At 50.9% G+C, this 16,541-nt stretch overlaps 1 protein-coding gene across 6 annotated transcripts in view; it reads left to right on the plus strand.

Annotated features, from left to right (window-relative positions):
• The window catches only part of LOC121272906 (zinc finger protein 687-like), a 67,402-nt gene extending 51,149 nt beyond the window's left edge, over positions 1–16,253 (plus strand). For all 6 annotated transcript variants that reach the window (XM_041179762.1, XM_041179759.1, XM_041179760.1 and 3 more), the window contains 5 exons: positions 2,077–2,239; positions 3,390–3,653; positions 7,208–7,320; positions 11,343–11,475; positions 13,125–16,253. In XM_041179762.1, the coding sequence (XP_041035696.1) occupies positions 2,077–2,239; positions 3,390–3,653; positions 7,208–7,320; positions 11,343–11,475; positions 13,125–13,565 (1,114 nt within the window). In that variant the 3' untranslated portion in view covers positions 13,566–16,253. The remainder of the gene's footprint in view (positions 1–2,076; positions 2,240–3,389; positions 3,654–7,207; positions 7,321–11,342; positions 11,476–13,124) is intronic.
• Positions 16,254–16,541: the final 288 nt, after the last annotated feature.

The raw sequence follows: 16,541 nt of genomic DNA on the forward strand, positions 1-16,541 counted from the left end.
ATCCAACCCAGCCAATTACTGCCTTATCAGTTAACTCTTGATCATCAGTAAAGTAATGGAAGGGGTCAAGAGCAGTGTTATCAAGTGGCACTTGCTTAACGAAAACCTGCTCACTGAGGCCCAGTTTGGGTTCCGCCAGGGCCACTCAGCTCCTGACCTCATTACAGCCTTGGTTCAAGCATGGACAACAGAGCTGATCTCCCGAGGTGAGGTGAGATTGACTGCCCCGACATCAAGGCAGCATTTGACCGAGTGTGGTATCAAGGAGCCCTAGCAAAACTGGAGTCAATGGGAATCAGGGGGAAAACTCTCCGCTGGTTGGAGCACAAAGGAAGATGGCTGTGGTTGTTGGAGGTCAATCATCTCAGTCCCAGGACATCACTGCAAGAGTTCCTCAGGGTAGTGTCCTTGGCCCAACCATCTTCAGCTGCTTCATCAATGAACTTCCTTAACATCATAAGGTCAGAAGTGGGGATGGGGATGTTCGCTGACGATTGCACAATGTTCAGCACCATTCGCAGGTCCTCAGATACTGAAGCAGTCCATGTCCAAATGCAGCAAGACCTGGACAATATCCAGGCTTGAGCTGACAAGTGGCAAGTAACATTCATGCCACACAAGTGTCAGGCAATGACCATCTCCAACAAGAGAGAATCCAACCATCGCCCCTTGATGTTCAATGGCATTACCATCACTGAATCCCTCACTATTAACATCCTGGGGTTACCATTGACCAGAAACTGAACTGGACCAGCCATATAAATACTGTGGTTACAAGAGCAGGTCAGAGGCGAGGAATCATGTGATGAGTAACTCACCTCCTGACTCCCCAAAGCCTGTCCACCATCTACAAGGCACAAGTCAGGAGTGTGATAGAAAACTCTCCTCTTGCCTGGATGAGTGCAGCTCCCACCGCACTCAAGAAGCTCAACACTGTCCAGGACAAAGCAGCCCCGCTTGATTGGCTGCAGATCCACAAACATTCACTCCCTCCACCACCAACACACAGTGGCAGCAGTGTGTGTACCATCTACAAGATGCACTGCAGCAACTCACCAAGGCTCTCTAGATAGCACCTTCCAAACCCACAACCACTACCATCTAGAAGGACAAGGGCAGCAAATAAATGGGAACACCACCAACTTGAAGTTCCCCTCCGAGCCACTCACCTCCCTGACTTGGAAATATATCGGCCGTTCCTTCACTGTCGCTGGGTCAAAATCCTGGAACTCCCTCCCTAACAGCACTGTGGGTGTACCTACCCCACAGGGACTGCAGTGGCTCAAGATGGCAGCTCATCCACCACCTTCTCAAGGGGCAACTAGGGATGGGCAATAAATGCTGGCCCAGCCAACGAAGCCCACATCCCATGAGTGGATTTTTAAAAAAGTCTTGCTACAACTGCACAGGGCATTGGTGAGACCCATCCGGAGTATTGTATACACTTTTGGTCTCCTTACTTAAGGAGAGAGGTACTTGCATTGGAAACAATTCAGAGAATTGGTCTGATTCCTGGGTTGAAGGGTTTGTCTTATGAGGAAAGGTTGGTCCTAAATTCATTGGAGTTTAGAAGAATGATAGGTGATCTTAATGAAACAAAGGATTCTGAGAATCTTGATAGGGTGGGTGCTGAGAGGAGTTTCCCCCACCTTGGGGGAATCTGGAACTAGGGGGCACAGTATAAAAATAAGGGGTGTCCCATTTAAGACAGAGATGAGAAATGTTTTCTCTCCGAGGGTCATTAGTCTGTGGAATTCTCTTCCCCGGTGAGCAGTGGAGGCTGGGGTCGCTGAATATATTAAAAAATCTGTCTAACCCGAGCTTGATCCACAAGGGAATCGAGGGATATGGGGGACAAGGAGGAAAGTGGAGTTGGGGCCACAATCAGCTCAGCCATGATCTTATTGAATGGTGAGGCAGACTTGACGGGCCGAATAGCCAACTCCTCCTAATTCTTATGTTCTTCCATTCTTAAACTGAGAGACTTCCTTGTCTTGATCACTCTGCCAGGGTGTTTTAAAATCTCTGCTCTATGGAGTTAATCTTCGCTTTGTTTTTTCTCTCTCTGGGCCACAGAGTGATTCACAAATGCGCCATGTGTGATACGGTTTTCACACACCAGCCGTTGCTGAGCTCCCACTTCGACCAGCACCTGAGCAAGCAACGGGTCAGTGTCTTCAAGTGCCCACAGTGCCCGGTGCTTTACGCCCAGAAACGGACCATGATGGAGCACATCAAGGTGAGGGGGTAGCACAGTGACCTTCCATCTCCTCCTTTTGCCCCGACCACCCTCCTCAGTACACCATAACCAGGGAAATTAGTGTCAGCTTGGCTTGATGGCCAGTGCACAGATTGGGGGTGAGAAGTGAGAGGTGGCAGGTTCCAACACCATATCGTACATCAGCCCAATAATCAAGCTGGGCACTCCCAATGCAGTACTGAGGGAGCGCCGCAGTGTCACAGGGTCAGTACTGAGGGAGCACCGCAGGGTCAGTATTGAGGGTGCGCCGTGGTGTCACAGGGTCAATACTGAGAGAGCGCTGCAGTGTCGCAGGGTCAGTACTGAGGGAGCACCGCAGGGTCAGTACTGAGGGTGTGCCGCGGTGTCACAGGGTCAATACTGAGGGAGCGCTGCAGTGTCTCAGTATCAGTATTGAGGGAGCGTCGCAGTGTTAGTACTGAGGGAGCGCTGCAGTGTCGCAGGGTCAGTACTGAGGGAACGCTGCAGTGTCTCAGTATCAGTATTGAGGGAACGCTGCAGTGTTGCAGGGTCAGTACTGAGGGAACGCTGCAGTGTCGCAGGGTAAATACTGAGGGAGCACTGCAGTGTCGCAGGGATAGTGCTGAGGGAGCACCGCCCTGCCAGAGGGGCGGTGCTGAGGGAGCGCGGCACTGTCACGGGGTCAGTACTGAGGGAGCAACACACTGTTGAAGGCTAAATGGTGAGGGAATGTGGAGGTGCTGTCTTTTGAATGAGATGTTAAAAGTCTGAACCTAGCTGCTTTTCGGAGGTCACTGGTGGCTGAGAAGCAGGGCTGTGTGTTGCTCAATATTCCTTCCTCACTGATAAATGTCCTTGAATTTAAACCAGGTGTATCAGCGAGATGAGAGACCTGAGTGTGCTTTATTATGCAGTAAATATTTTTCATAAATCCTGTAGAAAACCACAGCTCCTTAATGTCAGGATTGTACAGACCTAAATCATGGGCATAGTACTGGGTTGAAAGCCTATCATCTCTTATTGTCAAGGTACATACATGACTGAGAGGCTGGGGGGGCAGTTGGTGACTGAAGCCGGTACCGTTGACCCTCAAAGTGCAAGGGAGGGAGTTGAGAAAATGTTTTCCCTTTAAGTGAGCGGAGAGTAAGTACTTTGTCCCTTCCCTCAGAGCACTCATTCCAACTTAAAGAACGAGGAGGTGGTTCAGAGTCGGACAGTCGCATCTGTCAAAGCACCGGTGAAGTCAAGCCCAGACTCTACGGACGTCTCCACGGATGAGTCGTCCACTAGCCCCAAGGCTGTCCTCAGCCTTCAGCGGAGGAAGGAGATGAGGCTGAAGCTGAAGAACGCAGGGTGGACCTGCGGGCTGTGCCAGATGTGGTTCCCTGAGCGCGAGGAGTACGTGACCCACATGAAGAGGGACCATGGCAAGGTCAGTGTTCGGACATAACTTCTGAGTTTGGATGATCAGTAGCAAAACACTGAGAGATGATTTCAACCCTGATTGGTTATGGCTCAAAGCACCTGTATAGTCGATGAGCCTTGGAGTAAAGCTCCCTCTACACTGTCCCCATCATTCACTCCCAGGACAGGTACAGCACGGGGTTAGATACAGAGTAAAGCTCCCTCTACACTGTCCCCATCAAACACTCCCAGGACAGGTACAGCACGGGGTTAGATACAGAGTAAAGCTCCCTCTACACTGTCCCCATCATTCACTCCCAGGACAGGTACAGCACGGGGTTAGATACAGAGTAAAGCTCCCTCTACACTGTCCCCATCATTCACTCCCAGGACAGGTACAGCACGGGGTTAGATATAGAGTAAATCTCCCTCTACACTGTCCCCATCAAACACTCCCAGGACGGGTACAGCACGGGGTTAGATACAGAGTAAAGCTCCCTCTACACCGTCCCCATCAAACACTCCCAGGACAGGTACAGCACAGGGGTTAGATACAGAGTAAAGCTTCCTCTACACTGTCCCCATCAAACACTCCCAGGACAGGTACAGCACGGGGTTAGATACAGAGTAAAGCTCCCTCTACACTGTCCCCATCAAACACTCCCAGGACAGGTACAGCACGGGATTAGATACAGAGTAAAACTCCCTCTACACTGTCCCCATCAAATACTCCCAGGACAGATACAGCACGGGGTTAGATACAGAGTAAATCTCCCTCTACACTGTCCCCATCAAACACTCCCAGGACAGATACAGCACGGGGTTAGATACAGAGTAAAGCTCCCTCTACACTGTCCCCATCAAACACTCCCAGGACACGTACAGCACGGGGTTAGATACAGAGTAAAGCTCCCTCTACACTGTCCCCATCAAACACTCCCAGGACGGGTACAGCACGGGGTTAGATACAGAGTAAAGCTCCCTCTACGCCGACCCCATCAAACACTCCCAGGACAGGTACAGCACGGGGTTAGATACAGAGTAAACTCCCTCTACACTGACCCCATCAAACACTCCCAGGACAAGTACAGCACGGGGTTAGATACAGAGTAAAGCTCCCTCTACACTGTCCCCATCAAACACTCCCAGGACAGGTACAGCACGGGGTTAGATACAGAGTAAAGCTCCCTCTACACTGTCCCCATCAAACACTCCCAGGACAGGTACAGCACGGGGTTAGATACAGAGTAAAGTTCCCTCTACACCGTCCCCATCAAACACTCCCAGGACAGGTACAGCACGGGGTTAGATACAGAGTAAAACCTCCCTCTACACTGTCCCCATCAAACACTCCCAGGACAGGTACAGCACGGGGTTAGATACAGAGTAAAGCTGCCTCTACACTGTCCCCATCAAACACTCCCAGGACAGGTACAGCACGGGGTTAGATACAGAGTAAAGCTGCCTCTACACTGTCCCCATCAAACACTCCCAGGACAGGTACAGCACGGGGTTAGATACAGAGTAAAGCTCCCTCTACACTGTCCCCATCATTCACTCCCAGGACAGGTACAGCACGGGGTTAGATATAGAGTAAATCTCCCTCTACACTGTCCCCATCAAACACTCCCAGGACGGGTACAGCACAGGGTTAGATACAGAGTAAAGCACCCTCTACACTGTCCCCATCAAACACTCCGAGGACACGTACAGCACGGGGTTAGATACAGAGTAAAGCTCCCTCTACACTGTCCCCATCAAACACTCCCAGGACAGGTACAGCACAGAGTTAGATACAGAGTAAAGCTCCCTCTACACTGTCCCCATCAAACACTCCCAGGACAGGTACAGCACGGGGTTAGATACAGAGTAAAGCTCCCTCTATACTGTGCCCATCAAACACACCCAGGACAGGTACAGCACGGGGTTAGATACAGAGTAAAGTTCCCTCTACACTGTCCCCATCAAACACTCCCAGGACAGGTACAGCACGGGGTTAGATATAGAGTAAAGCTCCCACTACACTGTCCCCATCAAACACTCCCAGGACAGGTACAGCACGGGGTTAGATACAGAGTAAATCTCCCTCTACTCTGACCCCATCAAACACTCCCAGGACAGGTACAGCACGGGGTTAGATATAGAGTAAAGCTTCCTCTACACTGTCCCCGTCAAACACTCCCAGGACAGGTACAGCACGGGGTTAGATACAGAGTAAATCTCCCTCTACACTGTCCCCATCAAACACTCCCAGGACAGGTACAGCACAGGGTTAGATACAGAGTAAAGCTTCCTCTACACTGTCCCCATCAAACACTCCCAGGACAGGTACAGCACGGGGTTAGATACAGAGTAAAGCTCCCTCTACACCGTCCCCATCAAACACTCCCAGGACAGGTACAGCACGGGGTTAGATACAGAGTAAAGCTCCCTCTACACTGTCCCCATCAAACACTCCCAGGACAGGTACAGCACGGGGTTAGATACAGAGTAAAGCTCCCTCTACACCGTCCCCATCAAACACTCCCAGGACAGGTACAGCACGGGGATAGATACAGAGTAAACTCCCTCTACACTGTCCCCATCAAACACTCCCAGGACGGGTACAGCACGGGGTTAGATACAGAGTAAAGCTCCCTCTACACTGTCCCTATCAAACACTCCCAGGACAGGTACAGCACGGGGTTAGATACAGAGTAAATCTCCCTCTACACTGTCCCCATCAAACACTCCCAGGACAGGTACAGCACAGGGTTAGATACAGAGTAAATCTCCCTTTACACTGGCCCCATCAAACACTCCCAGGACAGGTACAGCACGGGGTTAGATACAGAGTAAAGCTGCCTCTACACTGTCCCCATCAAACACTCCCAGGACAGGTACAGCACGGGGTTAGATACAGAGTAAAGCTCCCTCTACACTGTCCCCATCAAACACTCCCAGGACAGGTACAGCACGGGGTTAGATACAGAGTAAAGCTCCCTCTACACTGTCCCCCATCAAACACTCCCAGGACAGGTACAGCACGGGGCTGGATACAGAGTAAAGCTCCCTCTACACCGTCCCCATCAAACACTCCCAGGACAGGTACAGCACGGGGTTAGATACAGAGTAAATCTCCCTCTACACTGTCCCCATCAAACACTCCCAGGACAGGTACAGCACAGTGTTAGATACAGAGTAAAGCTCCCTCTACACTGTCCCCATCATTCACTCCCAGGACAGGTACAGCACAGGGTTAGATACAGAGTAAAGCTCCCTCTACACTGTCCCCATCAAACTCTCCCAGGACAGGTACAGCACGGGGTTAGATACAGAGTAAAGCTCCCTCTACATTGTCCCCATCAAACACTCCCAGGGCAGGTACAGAGTAAAGCAACCGGCACCATCAAACAAAACCTCGTTGTTGTTTTGGGATCTGCCTGCGTATTAAATGGCTTCCTACCGGATTAGAATTGCCATGCTTCAAAGTTAGTTGCTGTCCGTGCTTTGGGATGTTTGGGTTGTGAGGGTGTGCAGCGTAAAGTCTGCCTCAGAGCACTGATGTTTACTTTTGGCTTTATCCCTTGATGATGCTGGCAGGCTATGAAGAAGTTCCCATGTCGACTCTGCGAGAGGTCGTTCTGCTCCGCGCCCAGCTTGCGCAGACACGTTCGAGTCAACCACGAGGGGATCAAACGCGTCTACAGCTGCCGGTAACTCTAATTTCTAATTTCAAACTCTCTTTCGACGGGCCAGTGAACGCCTCCCGTGGAAATTGCCACAGGAGAAGGTGATGTTGCTTATGTCAACAGGTGGGGGGGTGTACCATGCGTACACAGCCCGTGGATCAGTGCGTGACACTCTTGCCACTTGAATCTGGAGGTCTTGGTTTCGGCTCCAGGCTGAAACTCTCAGCCTGGTACTGACAGAGTGCACCCAGTCCGTGCGTAGGGTGGTCAAGTTACTGGGAGGGTCCCGGCAATCGTAATCGTGAAGCTGTAGAGCTTGTTGTTAAAAACCGAAGATTCACTCGCCCTTTATGAAGCAAACCTACCATTCTGGCCGTGGATCTGGGACTGTATGTGACTCTAGTCTGACAGTAACCTGGACAAATCTTAACTGCCCTCTGACGTGGCCGAGTCATTCATATGTATCAAAAAAGAGCAGTGGTTCTCATACTAACTCCTGAGGAACACCAGTGTACACCTCCCTCCAGTCTAACAAACAACCATTAAAGGTCACTGTCCCTTTAATTCCATGGGCTTTAACTTGACTAACAAGACTTATATATTTCCCGCTTTCTCGCAGAATGCTTATACACCTATCAACCATGTTACCCTCAGCAGCACTCGCTGTTACTTCAGTAAAGAACTCAATAAAGTCATGCATACATACAAACTAGAAGCAGGAGCAGGCCATTTAGCCCCTCTCACCTGCTCCGCTATTCAAAAAGATCATGGCTGATCTGATTTGTGGCCTCACCTCCATATTCCACCTATCCCCGATGACCTTTGACCCCCTTGTTAGTCAAGAATCTGCCTTTAAAGATATTCATTGACCTTGACCCTGCCTCCACTGCTCTCTGGGAAGAGAGTTCCAAAGATTCACGATCATCTGAGAGAAAAAATGTCACCTCATCTCTGCCTTAAATGGGAGACCCCTCATTTTTAAACTGACTCCCCTGGTTCTCGTCTCTCCCACAAGGGGAAACATCCTCTCAGCATCCACCCTGTCAAGACCCCTCAGGATCGTATATGCTTCAATACAATCACCTCGCTTTCTTCTAAACTCCAATGGATACAGGCCTAGCCCGTCCAACCGTTCTTCATAAGATAACCCTGTCATCCCAGGTATTAGTTAAGTAAGCCTTCTCTGAACTGCTCCGAACTCAATAATGTCCTTTCTTAAATAAGGAGACCAAAACCGTACACAGTACGCCAGATGTGATCTCACCAAGGCCCTGTATAACTGAAGCAAAACATCCCTACTTTTATATTCCAGTCCCCTCGCAATAAGCACCAACATTCCATTTGCCTTCCTGATCTCTCGCTGCTCCTGCACACTAACTTTTTGTGACCCATGTACTAGGACACCCAGATCACTCTGCACCTCATTGTTCTGCAATCTCTCTCCATTTAAATAATACGCTGTTTTTCTATTCTTCCTGCCAAAGTGGACAAGTTCACATTTTCCCACATTATACTTCACCTGCCAAATTTTTGCCCCCTCACTCAACCTATCTTTGTCCCTTTGCAGACTCCTTAAGTCCTCTTCACAACTTGCTTTCCTACATACCATTGTCATCAGCAAATTTAGCAACCATATATTCGGTCCCTTCATCCAAGCCATTGAGATAGATTGTAAATAGTTGAGGCTCAGCAGTGATCCCTGTGACCCTCCACTCGTTTTATCTTGCTAACCTTAAAATGACCCATTTATGCCTACTTTCTGTTTCCTGTTAGCTAACCAATCGTCTGTCCAGGCTAATGCACCCTATGCATGAGCTCTAATTTTACATAGTAACCTCTGATGTGGCGCCTTGTCAAATGCCTTCTGGGAATCTCTGTACAGCACATCCACAGGTTCCCCTTTATCCAAGTGCCCTGCTATAACCTCAATAGGTTCCAGCAATTTCCCTACAACAGACGTTAAGCTAACTGTCATGTAGTTTCCTGATTTCTGTCTCCTTTCTTGAATAGAGGAGTCACATTTGCTTTTTTCCAATCTGATGGGACCTTTCCAGAATCCAGAATTTTGGAAAAATTAAAACCAATGTTTTTTCTTTTCATTTTATTTATTTATTCATGTGGTGTGAGTTTCGCTGGCTGGGCCAGCATTTATTGCCCATCCCTAGTTGCCCTTGAGAAGGTGGTGGTGGTGATGGTGGTCAGCTGCCTTCTTGAACCATGTGACGTAGGTACACCCACAGCGCTGTTAGGGAGGGAGTTCCAGGATTTTGACCCAGCGACAGTAGAGGAACGGCCGATATATTTCCAAGTCAGGATTGTCAGTGACTTAAGAGGGGAGCTTCCAGGTAGTGGTGTTCCCATCTGCTACCTCAGCATCCACTTCTTTTAAGACTCTAGGATGAAGTCCATCAGGACTTGGGACTTGTCAGCTTTTAGTTCTAAGAGTTTTCTCAGTACCCTTTCCCTGGTGATTCTAATTGTTTTAAGTTCCTGCCTCCTTTTTACCTCTTGATGCACACTTATTTTTGGGATGTTATTTCTATTCTCTACAGTGAAGACAAATGAAAAATATCTGTTTCATTGATCCGCCATTTCCTTATTTTCCATTATTAATTCCCCAATCTCACTCTCTGGAGGACCAATGTTCACTTTACTTACTCTTTTCCTCTGAAGAAGAGTCATGCGGACTCTCTTTGTCTCTCCACAGATGCTGTTAGACCTGCTGAGTTTTTCCAGCATTTTCTGTTCTTATCTGAGGAACTCCATTTGTTCATCCTTTGACATTATAGAAACATAGAAACTAGGAGCAGGAGTAGGCCATTCAGCCCTTCGAGCCTGCTCCGCCATTCATCATGATCACGGATGATCATCCAACCCTATAGCCTGCTCCCGCTTTCTCCCCATACCCTTTGATCCTTTTCACCCCACGAGCTATATCTAACTCCTTGAAAACATACAATGTTTTGGCCTCAACTACTTTCTGTGGTAGCGAATTCCACAGGCTCACCTCTCTCTGGGTGAAGAAATTTCTCCTCATCTCAGTCCTAAATGGTCTACCCCGTATCCTCAAGACTGTGACCCCTGGTTCTGGACTCCCCCCACCATCGGGAACATCCTTCCTACAGCTATCCTGTCTAGTCCTGTTAGAATTTTATAGGTTTCTCCGAGATCCCCCCCCCCCGCCCCCCGACCCATTCTTCTGAACTTCAGCAAATATAATCCTAACCGACTCAATCTCTCCTCATGTGTCAGTCCCGCCATCCCAGGAATCAGTCTCTTGTTCTTCCGGCCTTATTCCGTATTTCTTCATTAATTCTTTTCTCTACCCAACCTACCATCGGGATCCTTCTGAAGCCCACCTGTCAAAGTTGTTGCATTTTCCTATCAAGCTTCACATTGATAACTCATTACTGACCTGGCAGAGCATTGTTGAACATGGATTCTCGTTTCAAGACTCAGTTTATTAGAATGTTGCCTAATCTTGTGAAAACACTTCTGGCTTGTCCAATCCTTTTTTTTTTGGATTCAGCACTGCTTTTTGACATTGGATGCTTCCTAGTTAGTTGAATTGATTGATGTGATCTATCCTGTGATGTTGCATACCGGAATATTCTTTCTCTTTATCGTTTTCTTGCAACCCCAAATCTCCGGCTTCCCATTACCGCTGTATTGATTCATTTTTGCAAGCCATCTTCGCCTGTTGCTCTTAAGTTTGGTGTCATTGGCGTAAGGGGTGTTGTTGATGACCCTCCCTCTTAACCTTTTAAGCCATCCATCCTTTCAATTCCCCTGAATGTGTCCGCTGTGTACGGAGAAACCGTGTGGTGAGGAAATGCAGCCTTGACCAACCTGCTGAATCCTTGCTGATCGGCCAGACTCCTGCTTTAAAACGTTTTTAATTACTTGTGGTTTACAAAAGGTTTTGGGCTCCCTTTTTGTGTGTCGGCTGCTAATCCACTCTCAGAGTAAGCTGTTTTTTTTTAAAAGGAGAGCATAGTGTGATTGCCCAGACTGGGACTGTGAATATCCTCTCTCTGGTGTTTCAGACATTGCACCGAGGGGAAGCGGACGTTCAGCAGTCGCCTGACTCTGGAGAAACATCTACAAGTCATTCATGGTATTAACATGGCGGACCACGCACAGGACCAGGAGAATCTCTTTGAGAGAGTGAGCATTAAGGTAACGCCACCCAGACCAAATGTACGTTACAGACCTCCAGAGTAACAGCCCCTCTGGCGGCTGTCCTGTTAAAAGCACCTTGTAGGTTACGTTAAAGACCAGGCGGTCCCAGGTTCAGTGCCTGGTCTGCACTGAATTAATCGAACTCTGCTGAGGCAGCATTTGGGGTCGTTCCTGGGGTTCGGAGGGGAAAAGCAGCCAGTGTTTCTGCTGCTGATCGCTTTTCAGAGACTCCTGCTGCAGTTGGAGTGTTTTGGGTGATGGTGAGGAGAGAGTTGGATTCCACTTTGCTGCTTCAACAGTCAATAGTGCTGCATTGTAAGTCTTTTAAATGTCTTGATCCTTTACTTTGGAGCTGTTTCCGTGCAACAGACTTCAGGAGCAACACTGAGCAGATCTGCTAGTGATTACATTTTAAAAAATCTTTATTTTTCTCTCTTTCACATTCTGGGTCTCTTGCTTTTTCTCTTACTCATTCTGCCGGTGTCTCATTCCCCCCCCCGCCCCCACCACCACCACCGCTCTGGCGCTCTCTGTCCTCCGACCCCCCCCCGCACTGGTGTACTCTCTCCTCCGCCCACCCCTGCTCTGGTGCTCTCTCTGTCTCTCTCTCTCTCTCTCCCCCTGCTCTGGCGCTTGCTCTCTCTCTCTCTCTCTGTCTCTCCGTCTTTCCCCCCCTGCTCTTGTGCTCTCTCTCTCCCCCCGTCTCTGTCTCTCTCTTTCTCTCCCCCTGCTCTGGCGCGCGCTCTCTCTCTCTCTGTCTCTCTCTCTTCCCCCCACCCCCTGCTCTGGTGCTCTCTCTCTCTCTCCCCCTGCTCTGGCTCTGTCTCTCTCTCTCTCTCTCCCACCCCCTGCTCTGGTGCTTTCTCTGGCTCTGTCTCTCTCTCTCCCCCTTCTGTGGCGCTCTCTCTCACCCTGCTCTGGCGCACGCGCACTCTCTCTCTCTCTCTCCCTCCCCCTGCTCTGGTGCGCGCGCGCTCTCTCTCTCTCTCCCCCCCTGCTCTGGTGTGCGCGCTCTCTCTCTCTCTCTCTCTCTCTCTCTCTCTCCCCCTCCCCCCTGCTCTGGTGCTCTCTCTCTCTCTGTGTGTCTCTCTCTCTCTCCCACCCGCTCTGGCGCGCGCTTGCTCTCTCTCTCTCTCTCTCTCTCTCTCTCTCCCCCTGCACCGGTGCTCTCTCCCCGCGCTGGTGTGCGCGCTCTCTCTCTCTCTCTCTCTCTCCCTCTCCCTCTCCCCACCCCCCCCGCTCTGGTGCGCGCTCTCTCTCTCTCTCTCTCTCTCTCACTCCCTCCTCTCTCTCTCTTTCTCCTGCCCGATATGGCACTCACTCTCACCCGCCCCCCCTCGCCCTGGCGGTCTGTCTGTCTTGCACTCTCTCGTACACTGTCACTCCTACTCGCGCTCTGGGTCTGGCCCCCACTCCTCGTCCGGCCCTCGCTCTCTCTCCCTCGTCTGGCCCTCGCCGCCTGGTTTGCGCTCTCGTGCTCTCTCTCTCCGCCTGGCACACGCCCTTGCTCTCACTCTCTCGGTCCGTTCCCCAATCGCCCTGTTGCTCACTCTCACCTCACTCTCACTCTCACCTCACTCTCTCTTCGCGCTCTCGCTCACTCTGTCTTGCTCGCTCGCTCTCGCTCTCTGTCTCGCTCTCAACAGACAACCATTCGCAAGCGGCCTGGTTCGCGGGATGGGATGGAGCGCTGGGGCTCCGAGACCAGCAAGAGCCGGAAGCTGAACGGGAGCTCACCCTACCGATGCATGAAATGTGGTTACACCACCAACAGCTTCTCCGATTTCCACAAGCACATCCCCCAGCACAGGACAGGCAGCTCATCGTTCCAGTGTCGCCAGTGTGGGCTTTGCTTTGCTGCCCACCTTTCCTTAACTCGCCACCTCTTCATTGTGCATGGGGTGAAGGAGTCAGAGGGGCCGAAGGTAACTGAGGAGAAGGGAGAGACCGAGTGGATAAAATTGGAGGGTGGGGTGATATGTGACGTGTGTGGGAAGCTGTTTGAGAGTGTGCCGTTGTTAAAGACACATTTCCGGACACATGGGATGGCCTTCATCAAATCAAAGCAAAATGGCCTGGATAAGTAAGTGCGCAATATTGATTTAAAAACTTTCTTTTTAAAAGATGTTTTATTTATATGGAGCCTGGCAAGGTGAATGTCAGAGACCTGAATGCCCTGAGAAACGGAAAATTTGCCCCTTGTTTCGTTTATGATTGTCTCCCGTTATTGCAGTCCTGCATATTGTTGGCCAGCTTCCAGTAGAGGGATGTGAGGGTTTGGGAAGAGACCGGTTTCTGCCCGGTGTGGTGTTAAGGCAGCTAGGCTCCACCACCCCCCCCCCAGTTGGCACCGAGGTGACCTGATCTCGCCCGGGATCGTGTTAGTAGGACTACAGTCGACCTGGGTTCCCCCAAATATCCCCATCCCAGTGAGGCCCTGACCACCCAGTGAAGAGAGAGAGGCTCTGGATGAGGTTCCCCCCAACCCCCCACGGGGACATCTAAACGAGTGATGCAGCCACACGGTTCCCCCGCTTTCTATCCCTCCACCTAGGACCCCAGTTACTGCCTCCCCGGTGTAATATCCCTGCACTCTCATCTATCGCTAAGGGACACATTGGGTGTTCTGACGTGCCTCTGCGGGGAGGATGAGGAAGAGGGAAGATCCTTCTACACTAAGTAAATAGCGATGAGGAAAGGGATTTTGTTTTGCGCCCCCATTTCAGTACCTTTACCAGAGGTAAACGCTGACACTGACCCCTTCCCAGCATCTGTTCCACACACACTAAAGGCACAAACAGAAGCAAACAAAATGGGGTTGGCCCTCAGTAACCGAGGCGACACTGAAATGTGGTAATTTTGATACTGTCTCATGATTTATACTTTCAGATCACTTACTTTTTGTTAATAAATGTGCCTGAGGAGGGCAGGTTGGTGTTGAATCTCAGCCACTGTTGCTCTGTCCTTTTTATTTTAAAAGGACGCTTTTGAACAGACCCACTCCGGGCTCCGGGGTTCCTGTTCCTGTGTCTTCCCTGCAGCTTCCCCCCCGCCCCCCTCCAACCCCCCACTTGGTTCCACCTCCCCTGCCTCTCCCTCAGGCCAAGCTGCCTGGCGATGCTCATCCCTCTCGTCTCCTCCGCTAGTTGTGAGGTTTCAGCTCTCGGACGTAGGATACGCGGCAGCTGAACCCAAAACCTCTGCCGAAATCCAGGGTTTTCTCTCTGGAGATGAAGGGGGCGTGGGCGGCTCCCGGAGGGTTGAGTTAACAAGCTGAGCGAGTTATTAGTGGACTTGAGCACACACAACAAGCTGCTGGAGCTCCCTGGTTATCACCCCGACCGCTGCGGTACAGGAAATCGCAGCTGGGGATGTTGTGCTTAGCCCCCCCCACCACCCCTCTCCCCACCCGCCCTGTCCCAGCTTTGAGCAAACGAGTTTTTAATTAATAGCGGTTTAACGTGGTACCCCCCCTGAAGCATGAGCACAGTCGGACTGGGAGCACGACGTTGTTAGCGGGGAGGCATTTGGCAGCTCGGCGTCATGTGCTGAGTTAACTGTGCGGGGAGATGGGGGGGAGGTAAACTCTTGCCGGGTGCTGTGGTATTTTGTCGGGGACCTGTCACGCTGGTGTGTCCCGGGACGCCTCCATTTCGCGCTCTCGCCCACCTCCCCCCCCCCCCCCCAGGTCCTGGGTGCGCTGGCCCCCTCCACATCGGCAACAGAACACAATTACCGCTGCACACAGCGCAAGACTGGACCTGCTGCCGGCAGAGAGAGGTTTGCAGCTGAGATGCGAGTAAAGCACACGGCTTAACCGGGGCACTCCTGCCCCTCTGCCTGTGCCTCGCAATCCGTTCCCAAAAGGAATCGAGACCTTCTGATATTTTCAGCAATCATTTAAATTTGCGAAAGGGTTAATGAGAGTTTCGTGAACACACACACACACACACACCCCTGCCCCAACTGCTGCTGTCCTGCTGGGTAATTGAAGCTCCAGTAATCTCCCAGATGTGAACTGAACTGAATTAGTGAATTCCAGCTGGAATGGTGGCTGGTGGGGGCTGGGGAGGGATCTGTGTGTCTGGCTGTCTGTGTCTGCCTTGTGTGTCTGTCTTGTGGGCCTGTGTGTGTGTGTGTGTGTGTGTGTGTGTGTGTGTGTGTGTGTGTGTGTGTGTGTGTGTGTGTGTGTGTGTGTGTGTGTGTGTGTGTGTCAGGTGAGGTTGGGATTGGCTCAGCTGTGATGGCCTCCACAGTTGAATGCCCCGCTGACACTCCCTGGTACTTGGAGGATGGTAAGGACCTGTGGGATCAGCAAACATCACTGTGGAAGCAAGACAAGAGAGGTATGAGTTTCAGGTACCATTTAGAAGCAGAGGGACTGATGTTGAGGGGGTACATGCACACATCCATACTAGTATGCACACAGACGGACAGATTCAGACTGAGGCACATAGACACACATCCATAAGCCTGTTGGCCACATCGCAGGGGCTATTGAGAGGCGCCATGAACAGGCAGTGCATTCTGGACCCAGTGACCAGCAGGGGAGATGGAGCTGGGCTAGAGAAGGTCAGGGCTCCTACTTAGCATGACTGTCCAGTGATCATCGGTGGAAACTGTGAAACACCTCGCTCAGCTGAACATCCTTTGACCACCAATGTCTTTGGTGCACACAGCGCGCGCACACCCACTCAGGCAAGGCAGCACTGGCCAACTGGAACCTCGAGCTGCAGTTCTGTAACTGAAGAGGGGCCAGACAAAATGGATGGAAAACAGGGAGGGGGGGGGGTGGGGTTTAGAAATGAATTCTGCTTCAATCAGGTTGGGGGCGGTGCGGGCGGGGTTAGAGGTTGGTACTTAACACAATTCCTCTTATCACAGTGACAGGCGATCAGCCTGTTTGTGTAATACGCGGGGATCAGTATGTCCATTGATCCACTTTGTCCCAATAATCAGCATTTGCAGTTGCTAATCTTGGTTGAGTCCAGCAGGTTATCCAGGCTGTCAGAACGGAGTGGCTCCAGGTGGGCGCGGTCCCCCAATGCCTCCCCTACCCCAAT

Source organism: Carcharodon carcharias, chromosome 36 (assembly GCF_017639515.1).
Source record: "Carcharodon carcharias isolate sCarCar2 chromosome 36, sCarCar2.pri, whole genome shotgun sequence".
NCBI classification, from domain to species: Eukaryota; Metazoa; Chordata; class Chondrichthyes; order Lamniformes; family Lamnidae; genus Carcharodon; species Carcharodon carcharias.